This window comes from Pelmatolapia mariae, linkage group LG4 (genome assembly GCF_036321145.2).
Source record: "Pelmatolapia mariae isolate MD_Pm_ZW linkage group LG4, Pm_UMD_F_2, whole genome shotgun sequence".
Lineage (NCBI taxonomy): Eukaryota > Metazoa > Chordata > Actinopteri > Cichliformes > Cichlidae > Pelmatolapia > Pelmatolapia mariae.
Genome location: NC_086230.1, coordinates 13,377,580 through 13,396,414, shown reverse-complemented (window position 1 = coordinate 13,396,414; position 18,835 = coordinate 13,377,580). Strand labels below are relative to the sequence as shown.

General features: G+C 41.9%; 1 protein-coding gene across 2 annotated transcripts in view; it reads left to right on the top strand.

Annotated features, from left to right (window-relative positions):
• Positions 1 to 17,776, top strand: part of LOC134626046 (voltage-dependent T-type calcium channel subunit alpha-1H) — a 130,529-nt gene extending 112,753 nt beyond the window's left edge. Inside the window, exons 28-38 of one of the 2 annotated variants that reach the window (XM_063471525.1) lie at positions 1,087 to 1,238; positions 1,339 to 1,448; positions 1,984 to 2,117; positions 2,311 to 2,381; positions 3,984 to 4,062; positions 6,028 to 6,149; positions 7,113 to 7,271; positions 7,349 to 7,489; positions 8,927 to 9,092; positions 12,150 to 12,307; positions 12,411 to 17,776. In XM_063471525.1, coding sequence (XP_063327595.1) covers positions 1,087 to 1,238; positions 1,339 to 1,448; positions 1,984 to 2,117; positions 2,311 to 2,381; positions 3,984 to 4,062; positions 6,028 to 6,149; positions 7,113 to 7,271; positions 7,349 to 7,489; positions 8,927 to 9,092; positions 12,150 to 12,307; positions 12,411 to 13,802 — 2,684 coding nt within the window. In that variant the 3' untranslated portion in view covers positions 13,803 to 17,776. Of the gene's footprint in view, positions 1 to 1,086; positions 1,239 to 1,338; positions 1,449 to 1,983; positions 2,118 to 2,310; positions 2,382 to 3,983; positions 4,063 to 6,027; positions 6,150 to 7,112; positions 7,272 to 7,348; positions 7,490 to 8,926; positions 9,093 to 9,430; positions 9,488 to 12,149; positions 12,308 to 12,410 lie in introns of those variants that run through there. The other variant, XM_063471526.1, reaches the window with a different exon arrangement.
• Positions 17,777 to 18,835: the final 1,059 nt, after the last annotated feature.

The window sequence follows — 18,835 nt, the reverse complement described above, 5'->3', positions numbered from 1 at the left end:
CTGTCAGTCCATTGTGATGTAAAATGAATTTCACTGACACTGATGCTGGTGTTCCAGCAGTTTCCAGTTCACTGCAGGCTTCAGTCTTAGCGGTTCCCTGGGTTATTCCTGAACATCTTAACCGATTTCCTCTCATCTGAGGGTCACAATTTGGATCTTCTTCCGGATCTTGGCAAATTGGTGACACATTCAAGTAACTTGTACTTAAGTGCAGTTGTTTAAAGTGATAGTACTCTGCAGAAATCTGTGGTTATTTAGGAAAAAGAAAGCCACAACTTGTGCACATCTATAATTCTATTTCTTAGATCTTCTCTGAGTTCTGTGGACTTTCAAATTGTTTCGAGTATTGGTCAATCCAATGTGTTCTGTCAAAAAAGAGAACTTACAGTTGTAGTCAATCACGATCACTAACAAGAAGCTGAAAGGCCTTGGTGTTTGTAGAGCCTTCAGCACCTTTAATAAAAGATTTAAGTGAGTGAATGTGTATATTTGAGCTTTTATGTAAAGTTTTGTGGATTATAGAAAATCAAAAATAAATTCAGTGATGTGTGTCTAATTTTAGTTTTTTTTTTAAAGATGTATGCGGTACAGTTATTCCACCCTGGAAAAGAACAGTTCAGTTTTCACAAAAATCTATAAATCCCCATGATGTTCATGTGGATGTAAATTTTTAAATATCTTAGACTTCCTGTTACTCTCATGTCCTCACTTATTTAAACAAGCCACACAAGCAGTAGCATGCACATACTGTTTAAGGAACAGGGACAATGGGAGCACCACCGCTGTGAGTAAGTTTACAATTAGAGGATCAGTGGGTCGCCTGGTCTGCTCAAGGGCCTCTCTGGTGTGACATGCGTACCAAAATAGCAGAATCTTATTAAGGCACAAGCATATTTCGGTGAATAAAGTATGAAATGGAACAGCAGTGGTGGTTGCCTTCTCTTTGCCCCTCTGCCTTCCGGTGCACACTGCTACACATACAACACTTTATATTCAGACAACAGTTACTCACAAATGTAAGTCTCTCTGCGTGTTTCTTACTCTGTCTTTCATATATTTGTTTGTTCCTGAATTTTTGTGATCCAGAGGCCAAGCTTGGGCGGTACTATGACGACTACTCTCCCCTGCGTCTGTCCATCCACTCGCTGTGTACCAGCCACCACCTGGACCTCTTCATCACTTTTATCATCTGCGTCAATGTCTTCACCATGAGCATAGAGCACTATAAACAACCAGTGGTAATGCGTGCCCCTACAAACTTGCTCAAATGGAAAATGTTGTGAAAGATGTCTCAAATTAATCTGTACGCTTCTCCTTACATTCAATCTGTGCACTCAGTATTTAGGAGAGGTTCTGAAGTACTGTAACTACGTGTTTACCTGCATCTTTGTCGTTGAGGCCCTCCTCAAACTTGTGGCATTTGGCATACACAGGTTCATCAGAGACAGGTAAAACAATGAGATGAATGTCAGTCTTTTCTGAATCTCTATAGCATTGTTTAAAGTAAATGTAACTATCTCGCATAAAATGATTACAAAAATAATTCCCTACTTAATGTGTGAATTCCTGCCTTCCTTATTTTCTGACAATTGTATTCAGAGCACTGGGTGGTCAGGGTACTTATCTTTTTCAGAGTACCCAGGTGGAGCGTTATCATGGTTTGCCTCAGTGTTTTCCCTACCAAAGAGATTAGTGGGTGGGCTGCCCATTAATCTAAACAGCCTCCTCACTATTTAGCATCAGCAGCCAGGCAGCAGCAACATTTCATCTTCTGTTCCCACCTGTTCTCCTTTTCAGCTAACTCACAATAACCTTTAAAGACTAAGAAGGAATTTGTATTACTTTGTTGTTACAATCACCCGCCGGTACTAGTTGAATATGCTGCATGAGCGATGAAAGAGAAGCACTGTATTTTGTGTCTTATTTTTTATTGATTTATTTTTTTGCCCTTTTCTTTTCTACCCGACTAAAAAATATTCTCAGGTGGAATCAGCTGGATTTAGCTATAGTGGCATTGTCCATCATGGGCATCGTCCTGGAGGAGCTGAAAATGAAAGGCACATTACCAATAAATCCAACCATCATCAGGATCATGAGAGTGCTCAGGATAGCACGAGGTACACATACGCTTACCAATCTATCCTTGCTTATGTCGTACACACTTACATAGTTTCACTCTGTTAAGTTATCCTAAATATTCTAATAGATCTGGCATCAAAAGGAGGATCTCAGATGTAGATACAACAGTTTCCTACTAACCCTTTTTCACTATTATCACAATAAAACGGCTGTTTCAATGTCTCTCTGCAGTGCTGAAGCTTCTAAAGATGGCCACAGGGATGAGAGCTCTGTTGGATACTGTCATGCAAGCACTGCCGCAGGTAAACATGGGCTCTGTAATGTCTCAACCACAAAAGAGTGATTTTGCTTTTTTTTCTTATTTATGAAAACAGGGTCAGGATATGAATTTTGTTCAGAATAGACAGCCCTGAAAGATTTATGCTTTTTAATAAATATTTAATTCCAGGCGTATCCTTCCACATTACAAAATTCATATCCTGACCCTCAAGTGTGTTTGTTTCTTCAGATTTTCGCCAGCTTATTGCACATCACATTTGGTTTTCTTAGTTCTTAGTGCCTTATAATAAATGGCACGCACTCTGCACACAAGAGGAATTTTATCACAGAGTCAGTGAGTTCATTAGTCAAATGGATACCCGTGCACATTTTTGCCACCGATCTTGTGATTTCTTTTTTTTTTTGAGTCAGACTGTTCCTCCCTTGTGTTCCTTTTTGTGCTTTTGCTATCTTGTCAATGCACCCACCATTTTTTTTAGGCATGTCAGCAGATGTCGCGGATGTATCTCCCTGTTATTGCGTGGCTCAAATCTTAGAGGCAAAGAGCAGCTGCGCCAAAGATTATGATGTGTGTGCAGTGACAGACGTTGTTCTGCCATTTTCTAAATGTCAAGTATTCGGATATAACCATCCCGGGCACAGAGTGCACGAGGAAAGATTTTTAGAAACTGGAAAAGGAGATGAGACATGCTGGTAAATGATGGCGCGATGCACATGTAGTCATAGGAGGTGCACACTGTGCAAGTTATTTTTGAATTTTTTGATTTTTAAGCGCGCAAGGGATTTCTCCGTGCAATGGGTAGAAAAGGCAAAAAGAAGTATTTTATGCTAATGCATAAATAAGCATATGTGGTATCAAATAAATGCAATAAGACAAGAGCACTCAGAGAGCACATCTCCCCTCAAAGGGAAAGGGCTGTACTAAAATGCTGATGTTTTATGAATTTTTTTTATTACAACATGCTGACATCAGGTTGTTTTTATAACAATATGCTGATGCCTGACCTTTAACACATTTATAGTGTTTTTTATTATCTTTACCAATATAACTGGGGCAGAGCTGGCTGAGATCTTTGGCTTCTATAAGCTGAAAGAAGTTGGGATTTTAAGATATTTTCATGCACTGTGTAATTTTGGGAAACTTTCTGGTGTCATTGTGATGTCATGGGCATTGTATTACTGTATAGCTCTCCCCATGCCCATTCACATGATATATTACTTGATATGGTTTCATTAAATGTTTTTTCAAGGTCAACTTTTACCTTTGGCACAAACAATAAAGGTCAAGGTCAGATCCCTGGAAAACTGAGGTGCTCGTGCCAAGCAAGGCTTGTTTTTATTGTTTTACCCATTTGATGTGATCTTGACCTGATTTTCACCTAAATGAAACCAACTTGTACCATCACACAAAATATGAAAATGAGATCTTGGAAACTGTGGATGCTAGACTGCTAACAAACAGACAGACAAACAAATGGAGTCAATTATATACTCCCTCTCGATTATATACTCTGGAGACAATGCCTTCTTGTCCCTGGATCTTTAATGTTTTAAATGGTACTGTTGTTTTTTTGCAGAAGATATCTAACATGTTTTGGGGTTTGTTTTTTTCTTTTTCCTTCCAGGTGGGAAATCTTGGTCTTCTCTTCATGCTGCTCTTCTTCATCTATGCTGCTCTGGGAGTGGAGCTCTTTGGCAAACTGGGTCAGTCACCAGCAAGAAAAAAACAAAACAAAGACACACACACACACACTGCTCCACACACTTTGCCAGAAAAGGTTTTTGAATCCAAGCATCACTATTACAGTCACGATTTGCGGCAAATTTCCCCCCTTTTTTGTATCCTCATTGCCCCCCCCTTTCCTGTTTTGACCAAGGAAAGATCACATTTGCATGATCCCATTTATTTACATTATTGCTTCTTCAATGGACTCACTCTGTCCAACTCATTTTGCCTGAGTTTGTGTGGGAAAAGTGTTAGAAAAAAGAAAAAAAAGGACTTCTGGGAAGATGAAATGAAAAACAACTTTCTGATAAAGAGGTTGCTTTCGGTGAAATGTTATGATCCTCTGCTACACGCTGGGAATAGAAGATGATGTCTGTTTTGCCGATTTATGCAACATGACCCATCTTCAGCTTTTGCAGTGATTTTTATGAATGTTTGGAAGTGCCAAACTAAATGCTGATTCATGCCTGTAAGGGTGAAATGTGTTTTAACTTTGGAAGTTTTGAAGGAAACATCGTGGCACAGAGCGGTGGAGAACAGGAATGTTCCCTGCATCCACACCAGTAAGAAAAAGCTAAACATCATCTTCGAACTTACTTGCGCCTCACACCCCTCCTGGTACATAGGCCGTCGACAAGTCTTTAGTTTTATTATAACATGGTGTTTTATACATTTTCACCATGGAAGAGGAATTTAAACCTACCAACAATTATGCGACTAACTGACAGATCTTAGACAAGCGTACGTTGGCAGACTCTGTCCAAGGTATCTGCCCAAGGCTGTGTAGATAGGATGAGGGCACGGGGGGCTGAATGAGTGTTTAAATGTTAATACAGTTCTGGCTTCATCATTTCAGGGTCAGCTGTTTTCAGCATAGCTTGTAATTAACATATTCCAGTGTGGATCTGAATCTAGATTTAATAATTTATCTGGTAGTCTACACCCAGATGAATCCCGATTTCCAGTGGGTAGGAGTTAAAGGAAGATTACCTGAGAAAGGTAAAACAAAGGGGGTAGAATAGTAGATGGTCTATACAGGGCTCCGATTGAGAGGAAAGTTTATTTAGTAAGGTGTGAAAGCAAGGAAACATTGACTTGAGTGACTTAATAGATCTCATTAGTTTTCCTCATTAGGTCTAATTAGGTCTAAGTCACCACTGTTAGATGAAACTCTCTCTCTCTATATATATATATATCTTTTAAATGAGTTTGCTTACAATCTGATCTTGTGAAATAAGTTTTTTTATGTCTAAAAGTATGTTTTTTGTTAATGATGTAGACATTTTAAAGGCGTACACGTGAAATACCTGCAGTCCAAAAAAAATGAAAAACGTCAAATGTTTAACGTTTGACTGAATATATTTGAACTGAAGCTGCTTTTTCTGAATTCTCAGCAGCCTCTGACTCAGTCGTCTCTCATTTGTTAGAGCCACAGCGAGCGTTTCAGTCTTGCATCAGTATAGCTTGATTTCATTACACGTTACGCAAACCTTCCCTATCCATTTCCTCTGTGCTACACTCTCACATTGTTTAATCCTCTTATTTGTCTCCTGGTGACTGATGCTTAGAATAATAAACAAGGTACATAATACTCCAAGGGCTGTTTTATTCTTCTCAAGCATGCTGTTAATGTGACCTCAGGTTTGAGGCAAGGGAGGATATCTTCTGGTGGCTATTCTCTTTCTGTAAACAAGGCCCCGAGAGCCTTCTGTTAAATTGACCCAAAGACTTTTCGCTGTCCCCTGGAAGACTTTTCTCATTCGCTCTCCTGTGCCACGTCCATAGGGAGATGCCACTTGGAACTAGTTTACTCTGCATTTATATGATTGAAGAAGAAGATCTTTTTTGTATGGAAGTGCGGCACGTTGTATTTCTCGTCTTCTTTTCATCACTATGTTTATAGCGCAGCTTAATTAACGTCTTCTTCTGTTTGCTTTGATTAGAGTGCAGCGACGACAACCCATGTGAAGGTCTGGGTCGTCACGCAACCTTTAGAAATTTTGGGATGGCCTTCCTCACACTGTTTCGAGTGTCCACTGGAGACAACTGGAATGGGATTATGAAAGTATGAACAGACACACACACACACACAAACGCACTTGTATGCACAACATGAGCTCTAATAAATGATGACTAGATTATCTCATAACTGCAGAGAGAGAGCGACGACCTCGAAAAGCAATTATGAAATGATAAAGTAGCTTAGAGGAGACCAATGTCAAAACTTTCACATTTTGAGTTTTACTTTATTAAAAAATGAAATTCTGAACGACACAAAAATGTGATCGTGTACAAATGATGTGACAATGTCATGTATTTTTCTTTTTTTTAAATGAATTATAATTTTTAGTTATGGTGTAGAGTCTCTTTAACAAGATCATGTTAGGGAAAAGGTGTCAAACACAAGGCCTGATGCTTAAAAAAATGACATGTTTGTTGAAGTCACACACCTTTTTTCTAATATTAAGATATTATGTGAAGGATTAAATGTGTAAGTAAACTTCTCCACTAAGGCTCAGACTGGGCCGTATGTGGCCCACAACATAAGCAATGCCTCTTGAATTCCAGCAGAGGGCGATGCCACACAGTTTCTCTTTTTAACCACTGCTTTAAAAAAGGCACTTTAAAGTAGATTTCTGTCTTTGTACAGACAGTCTGTTTTATGTTGTGTGCAAGAAATGTACGCGTCTGTCAGTTTGGTGATGTTTTGAGCTAATTCAATATAAAAACAGGACGTGATTTCATGTATATACCTTTTAGGAGTGATGGAGAGTGGGGGTTGTTTAACAATGTGCAATGTTTTTATTTCTTTTTTTTACTGATTATGAACTACTTACATCATGTCTCTGTGTGTGCTTAAATTTGTGTTTCTTTGTTTCCTGAAGTTACAAATGAGTAAATGTGTAAAACTGTGATGCTTACAAAAGTCTTTGCAGCTGTGGATGCCCAGCTTTTTCAAATGGTGACTGTGATTCGGTGTCGGGGTAAAACTCTCTGCTTCTTCATTTTCTCTTCTTTTTCTTTTCAGGACACATTGAGAGAGTGTCACCCGTCTGACGAACACTGTTTACCATATCTGCCCTGGGTTTCTCCAATTTACTTTGTCACCTTTGTGCTCATGGCCCAGTTTGTTCTGGTCAATGTGGTGGTGGCTGTTCTGATGAAACATCTAGAGGAAAGCAACAAGGTGCAGTAACTTGAGTACTATCTCTTTGGTTTTTAGCTTTTTAAATGCACAGATATTAAGTAGATATATATGTGCAGGATGCTAAAGAGGATGCGGAGATGGATGCAGAGATCGCCTTGGAAATGGATAGGGAGAGGGATCGCAGACTAAGCACAAATTCCAACAACAGCTCAGTCGGAGGGACCTATGTGGGGCCATGCTCAAATTCACCTGAAGAGGTAGGAAGACAAAACTGTGCTTATTAGCAATTACAGCAGTATCAGCATTGTGGAGCATGTTTTTTCATGTGTGCCAGTTACATTAATTCATGATAAAACAGTTTCGATACACCGTCACAGTTATAACATAGTTGAATAACGGAAGATTTTGTCCTCAAAGTTGATATGTTAGAAGCAGGAAAAATGGGCAAACGTAAGGATTTAATTGAATTTAAGAAAGGCCAAGCTATGATGTGTAGACGACTGGGTCTCCAAAGTTGCAGCTCTTGTGGGGTGTTCTCAAAAGTGGTCCAAGGAAGGAACAGTGAACAGATCACACGGGTAGGCCTTCACTCCCCACGTGCAATCTGATCTAACAGACGAGCTACTGTTGCATCAAATAAAACTACTGCTAAACTACTGCTGACCTTTCTGCCGCCTCCCAAGGTGTGTCACTTACCTGGGGAACACCTGGCACCAGATGTACTATGGGAAGAAGGCAAGCTAGCGGAGGCAGTGTGATGTTTTAGGCAATGTCCTGCTGGGAAACCTCAGGTCCTTCCATTCATGTGGGTGTTACTTTGATATTTACCGAAGCACTATTGCAGACCATGTACAGCGTTTCATAGAAACAGTACTCCCTGATGGCTGTGGCCTCTTTTGGCAGGATAATTGGGCCTGTCAAAAAGCAACAATGGTTCAGGAATGGTTTGAAGAGCACAAAAATAAGTTTGAGGTGTGGACTTGGCCTTCAAATTCTCCAGATCCCACTCCAATCAAGCATCTGTGGAATGCGATGGACAAACAAGTCTGATTGCTGGAGGCCCCACCTCACAACTTGGAGGACTTCAATGATCTGCTGCTAACATCTTGATTACAAACACCTCAGCACACCTTCAGGAGTCTAGTGGAGTCTATGCCTCGATGGGTCAGAGCTGTTTTGGCAGCAACAGGGGAAACTACACAATATTAGGGAGGTGGTACTAATGATCGGTGGAAATGCAATATTACTAATACAACAAGGTATAAACATATACTTTGTTATTACATCTTACTGCTGGGTTACAGTCTTTTAACAAATATGGAAACATGTTTTGGGTTGTGTATAGAGCTGGCATGTAATTCAGCCTATGTTTGTCAGAGCCTGATGAAAAGATGGCAAACGATGCTCTCCTTTAACCTTTACCTTTAAGATAACTTTAAGAGACAGTTCTTTGAATTTGTGTGTGTGTGTGTGTGTGTGTGTGTGTGTGTGTATGTGTGTATGTGTTATTTTCAGTGGTTGTCCGTACACTATCTTGCACCAGAAAGATGCCACAGACATGGCATTCATATTTTTACATGTCTCAACCTGCAACACAGACGTCAGTCATCAGAACCACGCAGCGCTCTATTCTTTCTTTGTAAAAGATGCAGCTGTTGGTTTTAGCACTGAGTGGTCTCTGTCTCCCCCTGCAGGAGGAAGAGGTGCAGTACAACAACCAGAACCTGCTGTCATCCAAGATCTCTGTATCCAGGATGCATTCTCTGCCAAATGACAGTTATATGTTTAGACCGGTGCGACCCGCCAGCGCCCCCTACCCTTTAGACGAGGTAGACCTGAGTCCCCAACACCAGCATTCAGGTAAACTAGACGTTAAATACTAAAATATTGATTGTGAGAGTAGCATCGCTTTATTATTGTGAAGTTTTGGCATTTTATTTAATCTGTGTGGTAAACAGACAGAGACACAGTTACTAAATTTGTTAACTAAACTTCACAAGGTCCAATTCAAACTAGTTAAAATAAAAGACTGAGTAATGTTTATCTCACATAGAGTCAACCTTATACCTATCCTACATAATGTTATCTTTTTTTCCCTGTAGTTTCACCTTCTGTGTGTTTAAGAAAGAAGTCAGAACATAAAGAAACAATGTTCAGAACACGTCTCTAAGCACTAACAAGAACTGTTTTATTTGCAGTCAGAATCTAATGGCATGTTGTGTCCAGGCTGTGGACAGGCCCAGCTCTGTCCTAAGGTACTTACTGTAGTGGATGAGTCGATACACGTGAATACCTGTAACTTTCACACAGGCTCATCTGCTCAGCTGTGAAATGGCCGAATACTAAACTGGAGTGGTCGTTGTCTTCACAGTCAAGTTGCAAAGTCAGAAAAGTGCATATGTTTAAAAATATGCAGTCATCACTTCTGTTTTGTCTTTTGGTTATAGTCTAGTTAAAAAGAAAAAAAGGCTGAGATGCTGTGTCAGTGATTTGATTTGATTGCATAAACTAGGGCTGTTCGATATAACGATATATATCGGATGACGATATAAAAACGTCTATCGTTTAATTTTACGCTATCGTTTTTTTCGTGGTGTCGCAAAATAAACTGTTTACGGCAATATTTTTTCATCATTTTGATGGTCACTGTAGTGGCTATATTAATTTCTTAAAGTTCTCTCTTTCTCTTATATTTTATATAACCACACTACGGACGGACAAGCGCCTGTTTTTATGCGTTGTGGTTAGCAACAACGACGGTAACAGCATCGCGTGTCCGCTTGTTTATGTTCCACATAAACCTTTCACAATAAAGCTCAAGATCCTGTTGAGAATTTTCAAAATAAACTGAATCACGTGAAAGAGCAGATTATTTACGGATGAGAAGTAAGAAAGAGCCGCCAGGTGCTAAAAAATAAACCTTAGACTAAAACGTTAGAACAGGCTTTTCCCCGCAGCACGCCGTGTAATAAATACTCACAAAGAAAACGGTGGCTGTTACAACTTATGTCTAAAAATGTATAGTTTCATGCATCGGTTAAAACACTCGACTCCAGCTATATGATGCGCAGAAGGAAACACTTCCCGCAAGACGAGCTGCCCGAGATTCACAGAATTTACAGAAAATGTTACATTTTTGTGATTTATATCGTTATCGGGACGATAGAATTCTTATATCGGGATATGAGATTTTGGTCATATCGCACAGCCCTAGCATAAACCTCATATGCAATCAAAAGCACACAGATATCGCACCACAGATATGAAAACAGAGACATTTAGTTGTCTTTTTGGGTTCTCTTTGTGTACTCCGGCTTCCTGATTCCGTCTTCTTCTTTTTTTGTTGTTATTGCATATTTTCACACTTAAATGTTTCAGACAGACAGAGATAGACAAAGATAACCTGAGGAAAACAAATTGCCGTTTTTAAATGAATATTTTGTGTATTAAATGAGAGGACTCTATCTAAACGTACCTGTCCCTGTGAGCCAAAGTAACTGCCCCTCTGTTAAATCATGAATTGACAGATTAACTACTTTTTTTTGGAAAGCTGAATTCAATTTTAGTAGCCACACTTAGGCCCGATTACTGTCAGACCTGCTGAATCAAAAAATCACTTGAATAGATCCTGTCGGACAAACTCAAGGAGGTGAAAATATCTCAAAAAGCAACACATCATTTCAAGATCTAAAGAAACAGCTGAGAAACAGTCATTGGCATCTGTCAGTCTGGAAAGAGCTACAAAGACATTTCTAAGGCTAGCTTAGATCCATAATCCACAAATGGTGGAAACTTGGAAGAACTGTCACTTCCAAGGGTGGCAAAACCAGTTATTAAGTTTAGGGTGTAATTACTTTTTCACACAGAGCCAAATTGATCCCTTAATAAATAAAAATAAATCATTTAAAAACTGCCTTTTGTTATTACTCTAGTTATCTTTGCATAATATTAAAATCTGTTTGATCTAATAAGTGTTACAAATATGCAATAAATCAGGAATGGGGGTAAGTACTTATTCACCTTTTGCACAGCATCCCAGCTTTTGTCAAAGATGTGGTGTTTTAAGAATAATATTTTATCAAGTGACTTTACAACTTGAACTGAAAATATCTACTTGAAATGAACTCGTTTACGCTCTGACTAACATTTTAATGTTTTATTTCTATTATATCTGCACACCCCGGTTCGGTGAGCCTTAATGCTCTCTGCTGCAGGTTCCAGAAATTTTCCTAGTTCACTGAACCTGTGTGTGCAGATCACCTGAGAGCCTGGCTACACAGTTTCACCACACAGATTGAACATCTGATGGATGTGCTCTCTTGTGCACTTGACACCTGACACATTAGAGCGCTATATTCTGTCAAGACCCTAATTTCCCTTGGCATGGCGCAGTAGAGACAAGTGAAACTGTTACTGTAACCAGGATCTAATGTGGAATTTTACATCCAGCAAGCTGGCCTTCTGCGACTATTTCCCTGAAAAGTCAGCTCGGTGCTGCTGCTCAGCATACAGTGTAACAACCTACTGTATGCGCTAATGATTTTTTTCTTCATCCAGGAAACACTTTATTTTGATAGCACATTTTAAAAAGCAAATTTTCAGCCCAGACAACTTCTCCAGGCTTCATATCTGAAGCTGTTATTTATGACCACATCTTCCACTTAAACTTTTATTTGAATGGCTGTTTGTAAGATCCGAATGTTCTATCATGATAAAGTGTTAGCGATGTCATACTTTGGCCATGACTCTTGAAATATAATGCTTTAAAAAGAAAAGAAAATAACGTGTGTTTCTTTATGCCCAGCTGTGCACGTGTTTTCTCCAGAAGTGCATGTGTTTCTGTCATTTTTGTGTATGTGCTGTGTTCTATCACGTTTGACATGATGACATATATGCTTTGCACATGTCTCCCTGCAGTCTCAGTGATGTCGGTCCACTCCCAGCCCTGTGAGAGCCACTCTCTGCTCCAGGTTCCAGACATTTCCCCCGTTCACCCTCGGTCACCTCCATCCCTGTCTCTTCCTCGCATCGCCCCGCCAACACCCAGCCCCTCACCACGGGCCCTGCATAGGCAGGTGAGAGACCCCGTTTCACGATTATACACACACACACACACACACACACACATTTCTTAGTCAGCAGCTTCTTATACCCATGCGTTCTGCTTTTCTGTTGCAGGTGGCGGTTAAAGTTGATTCTGTGGAGTCTCAGGGTTTTGAGCAACAGGAGAGGACCAGCTCAGTCCATCTGCCCCCCCTGTCCCCTTCACAGCTACCTCCCCATCCATCCTCCTCCTTGTCATCACCCCTGCCTGCTCCTCTCTCCTCCCCCTCCGCCTTCCCTCGCTATCGTCCTTCTCCTCTTCCTCCTCTGCTGTCTTCCCCTTCTTCTCTTCCTCCGCCGCCGTCCTCCCCTTCGCTGCTTCTCCCTCCACCTCCCTCGCCCCGCGCCCCCTTGAGGCCTGCCAGCCTCCGGAGACCAAGGCCGCCCTCCGCCATCTCCCTCTGTGACCCAGCCGACGAGGAGGTGTATCACATCACCAGCTCTGCCCGCCACAGGTGGTGGGATGGGGAGGGAGGTGGGACGGAGAGCCGGGTTAAAGTGGGCCGCAGCCACTCCCTCTCCCCGTACACTTTGCCGTCCGCCCTCGACTCCTACTCCTCCACCTCTTCTCCGCCTCCTCCTCCACTGCCACCATCCTCGTCGAGGAGCGCACTGAGCCTGCTTGGAGCCGGACTGAAGGACCGTGACTTCAGGAAAGGCTTCAGCATCGACAACCAGGGCTTCCTGGACAAGCCGCCATCACTGAATGCCGGACACGCCGACGACCAGCGGCGTCACTCTATCGAGGTTTGCCTCCCGCGGGCTGGAACAACCAGCTCTAACGAACACTTCACAGAGGAGGCCTACCGGCTGGAGAAAGGCGGTCCTGTGAGGGTGCAGTCTGTCAGGAGCAACCACAGAAAGAAGAAGATGAGTCCTCCATGTATATCCATTCACCCACCCTCAGAGAGGGAGCACGCTCAAACCGCCTCGCCCCCCAAATTATCTGATTGCAGCACGATGCTGAGGCGCAGGACACCCTCCTACGACTTGACGCCACACATGCAGTCAAATACAAACGCCCAAGACGCGTCATCAGACGCAAACACGCAATCTCCAATGCACAGATCGCTAACACCTGTCCATGTTCCTCTGCGAGCAAACTCGCCCATTTGGGCGCTGGCTCACTCGCGACCGTCTACCCCAACGCGCACTCAGACACACACCCCGCCCCACGCCTACACGCCTACACACCCACACATCCCCATCAGCCCGAACGTCTTTATCCAGCCTCACGCCCCTCTTGTCCCAAGCGCTATGCCTTTCTCACAGACACGCCCTGTCTCCCCTGCTGCGGGGCACATCCCCCTCCCTCAGTTCACCTTCGACCAACCGCAGTCCAGATACATGAGCGGCCTATCAGCTGGCATATCAGACACCGACACGGCCACCTGCTCTTCCCCTTTCGACGGCAGGCTGGGAAGCGGCGCAGGATTCAGTGCAAAGAATCGGAGGACCGCCCAATAAACACCAGTCGTTTGATTCTGGAGGTGAATCTGGTTTTAAATCTCTGAGGCTGGAGCAGCGGCGCCTCGGCTAACCTCAGCAGAGATGGGAATAAGAGGTGTTTCTTTTCAGTTGTTTTTTTGTTAAGATGAATAATGAACAGACATTGATTACTCTTTCCAGAGAGAAGCTGGTACAGACTTGAATATGAGACAATGGATCCATTTGTTTTTCTTTAAACCCAGCTTGAAGGACAGCAGATCCACAGCTGGAGGCTGTATCAGGCAAACAGTGCTCACTGTACACGGTGTGTCGGGGACTAATGCAGATAACACACCAGGACTAAAGCCACCTAACTCCGTAGCCAAAGTTTTTTTTCACACACTGTCCTCACCTGCGCGAGCCAATCAGGAAGCAGCGTCTGGCTGACAACCTCTGACCTTTTAACGGGAAGAGGTTTGTGAAATGCGAGCGTAAGGGGGGTAATTGTGGGATATGCAACTTCAGGTTTTCTACAGAAGTTCTGCTTGCCCCTCCTCTGCTCCTCGGATCACATTGATCAGAGCAGAACTCTGTATGTGTGCGTGTGCGAGTGTCTGAGTTCTCTTACGTGCGATTACTGTCAAATCTGTTGTCGTGGAAGTAGGCCATGTAGTTCTTACGCCTGTAAACGACAGAGAGGAGGAGCAGGGCAGAGCTGTAGTGCGTGTGTTTCTCTGTGTATCTGTGCAGTGTAAATAAAGGAAAATACTGTATTTGGTGAGGTAAAAATAGCTCTATCCATATGCACATATTTTTATAGAGATCTAAAAATGTTTTTTGCACACAAAATTTGAATTTCAACTTTGCTCGTTTCGTTTGTTCTCCTCCGTTGTCCTCTTGTGAATGTATGTCTCTTTTCAAAGAGCGAGGGAAGCCGTGAAGGAGAGCGCCCCTCTCCTCTCAGCCTGCCAGCTGAGGTCCAAGGAGAGCGGGTTTTATTTTTCTATTTTGAAAAAGAGATCGAAGAGAACAAGGGGGGGAAGGGTGTGTGTTTGTGTGTGTGTGATGTGTTTCTGTAGTTTTGTCTCAGATTTCTATGTAACCGGTGTCTAAATAGGTATCAGTCTTAAGAGTATGGGCTCAGTGATGCGAAGCATTTACAGAAAGAGCAATGTGAGTATATATTTGACTAAGATGTGCTAATTAGTTCACGCGCCCTAGCTCCACATTCAAATTTGGCCGTTATTAAATGGGCCACATCCCTGCGGGGAGTTTAAAATCCAGAAATTTCAGGGCAGGGAAAAAAATAGATTTTTTATTTGTTTTGATTCATTCAAATGAAATGAATCATGGCTTCACTGAGCCTCTCCTCTACTGCTGTTTTCAAGCTGGATCAGCTTCGACACCTGTGTTTCTGTACATCTAAAGACAACCAAACTAACTAACTTACTAAATATGTGTAGCCAGAGTGCAATAATAATATATACTTGTGGAAAATATAGTTATCATCCACATTACATAAAAACAGCCACACTCTTGTATTCATACTGTAGAACTGCTAATACATGCTATAAACCCATTTTTTTATATGACGATTGAGAATAGCTCTCTCTCTCTGTCTGGTGTTCATGCTTCTATAAGTACTCGTGCCCTGAGTGTGGCTGTGCTGGTGTGGGTGTGGCTGGAAGTGACGTTAGGTACTGTAGATTTCTCCAAAAGCTCAGGCCCACCCACTGATGGGGTTACTGTAAGCAGAAGAGAGATCCGCACCTCTGCCGAGGACTCGACAAGCCATTTATCATTCCGTTTTTGTTTCTGTCCTCACTGACCGGCACCTCGCAATTTCAGACACATCGGTTTACTGATGCACCGGTTTGCCACATGTCACGTGGGCCATGCGTCCAGGAGCTCCATCGAGGGGCTGAACGTTTTCTTCCTTCTGTCCTGGCAGAGCACAATACGTAATTTATTCTGTTATGTGCACGGTGTGGTTTGGCACACACACACACACACATACATACACACACTCACACTTGAAGCATGCCTGTAAGCTTCATTGGTACAGATACCCTTTTCCAAGGCAGCTGGCTTGGAGGGTGTCTTTATTTTATTTTTATTTCTTGGGGGGGTCAGCGCACAACATGCACAAATCCTCAGTAATCTGAGTGAAAACCAAAGTGCTCCCATATCGTATCTGTAAACATGTAAGGCTCTGTTCTTCGTGTTTCTGCAGATGAAAAGGAAAAAAAAAATCAACCAAACAAATCAACTCTAAAGTATTTATGATAGATTTGTGAAACAGCTGATCAGACAATTGCTGCAAATTTGCCCCCAGTCTGTCTCAAAGGGTACTAAATAATTTAAAAAGAGGTGATTTTTTTCTTTTTTACATTCATCAGATGCATAAATTACTTTGAAAGTTTGCAAAAACTTTTGTAAACACAGAGCCAGGAATGAAATCAATTAATAAATCTCCTTCTACATTCTCATTGGCTTTCCCTTTTACCGAGCAGCACGTGTGTAGACAAACAGGTTTGGTGTTAAACACCTTTTAGACACCGTTGAACACAGGGTCTCCTTAAAGCTACAGTTGGCAACTGTGTAATCAGGTGGAAGGGACACACACACACCAACAATCCCTGAGTAAACGTTCCCATCTTGCAAAGGCAGAATGTAAAGCTCCTATAGGTCTTTTGGTGCCAGTCCTCGTTGAGCTCTGACACACAGGAGCATAAAGCTCACTGAATGACGTCGCACACGGCCACAGTTAGTCATTCCCCTGCTTCAAATCCTTTTTTTTAAAAAAAAAATCATTTTTGTGTGCTTGAACACGCTGCTTCGTCTCGTTTCCTGTCCTCTTCCTGCACAACACCGTCAGCAACGGGAGGTTTTAGGTTCTCCGAAGAAAACCCTCTTCTCAGTCTCACTCCGATCTGACTCGGTGTAGGCTAAACCCCCGATCTAAACGGTATCGCCGTATTAATCGACACGGTTCGGTAGAGTGACTGTATAATTGTTCTTACGATTTTACAGATCTTTGGATCTGAGTATTTAAATCCTGTTTTTGAGGAAACAGTTTTGACTATTGCATGTTTTGGTTTAAAAAGAAGACGCAGAAGAAGAAGAAGAAAAAAAGAACTTTTGGGAAAGAATCATCTGGATGTTTTAGAGATTTTGATATTTGCATTTTCAGATGTTTCCATTTGTAGATCGACTACCTAATTGCACTGGGCTCTTAATAATTGGTATCTGATAAAATACTGATTAGACGACCCTATTCTTTATTGTCCAATGCAGTACTGGGTGGTTATTTACAGTGGGAGAACAGAGCTCCTCTTTATACAGTTTTATATAGAGAAATGGAAACCTGGTTGGTTCTGTTTTCTTAAGAACCAACATTATTTAATGTTGACATGAACTTTTTTTTTCCACTTTTCCTCCAGGTAATCTAAACATAGTAGAACACTGGTGATGGTGAAAATATTTATCTGATGTATATTTTATGTAGGAGTAGCCTCAGCCCTGATGCTCTGTAAAGGACTGATCAGCGTAGTGGTTCATTTTCTTGACTGATATCGAGCTGGTCCGGTGAAAGCGATCGCGCTCCTCACACAGCTGAACCTAGAGAGCAGCAGAAGGTTCAAACTGTGATAGAACTTGACTTTGATGAATCAGAAGCCTTGTTTTCTCTTTCCTTCCTTCCTTCCTTCCCTTACAACCCTTCAGCGACTGACCCAAGCACCCCCACCCCGAACCCCCCCTCAAGCCTTACAAGAAGGGGAGGAGGTGCATGTGTACTGTCTGTCAGAGGAGAGTCAATGTGTCTGCAATAATAAGCCCCGCCCCCCTCGCCATTACTCCTCAAACGGGGGAAAAGGGAGGGGACAGGGATGGTGTTTAAAGGCTCGACACGCAGTTGGACTCTGTTGTATCGTTGATAATTAATGTGCGATGACCAACCATTGTCCTGAAGGATGTTTTCCTGTCAATTAAAAAACTGCATTTTTAAAAAATTCCTGACAGTTTTGTTTGTTTGGGTTTTTTTCTTCTATTCATTGTGCTTATTTGCCCTTTAATAAATAATTCCTACTGTGTGTGGGTATGAGAGCCGGACCAATAAATAATCCAGACACACAAGAACATGCCAGCTACTTTTTTTAAGGTGGCATTTTTCTTAGGCTTCTTTCCCAATAACAGCTGGGATGCACTCTGAAGTTGATAAGGTTTAAGAAGTCTTTCATAAAAGAGGCTATCAGCCTCTACAATACAGTACATCTATTTAGCTGAGAGGCATCTACCAGATATTATTATAATATGGGATAAAGAAAGTATTTCTCATCTAATCTCTGGATGGATGGATAATATATAGTATTGTGAAATCATCTTGAGCTTCCCCTCATATCATAAGGAGCCAGACTTGCAAGGCAGACAGATATTTTTTCTTTCTTTCTTTTTATAAGTGGTCTTGACTACTATAATTCTCTGCCTTTCTGGAGATCTTGCAAAGTTCTTCTTTGGACATTGGCTGCTTTTCCACTCATTTTAAGTCCAGTCCTTGTACCTGACCATTTTTCTGAGGAATTTTCTTTTTTAATTTATCTTTAGTCTTTCGTAAAGAAAGGTAACAGGGAGAAGAGGCGGAGTTGTGCCTAACTGCATACGAACTGGACAGAAAATCAGAGGCAACAGTGATGTCAGGTGAATCCAAAATGACATTTTTGGTCATACAGAGGAGGTAGGGAGAGAGGTACAACAGCAAGAGTGTACAGCCATCTATAAAATACCGTGGGGGCTCTTGAAAGCATCTGATTGGCAACAGCTTAATTATTTTACCATGACAGTTATCCCCCCCCCCCACACACACACACAATAAAAGCTAAGCTGGAGAGAAAACACACGCAATGAACGCCATCAGTCATGGGTTGGCCTCCCCAGAGCCAAAGGACAGAACAAAATGCAGCCAACACCCAAAGAAGAGCTTTGAATGCCCTTCAAGAAGCCTGGAGAACTATTCCTGATGACTACTTAAAGAAATGACAAGAAAGCTGCCTAAGAGAGTTCAGACTGTGCTG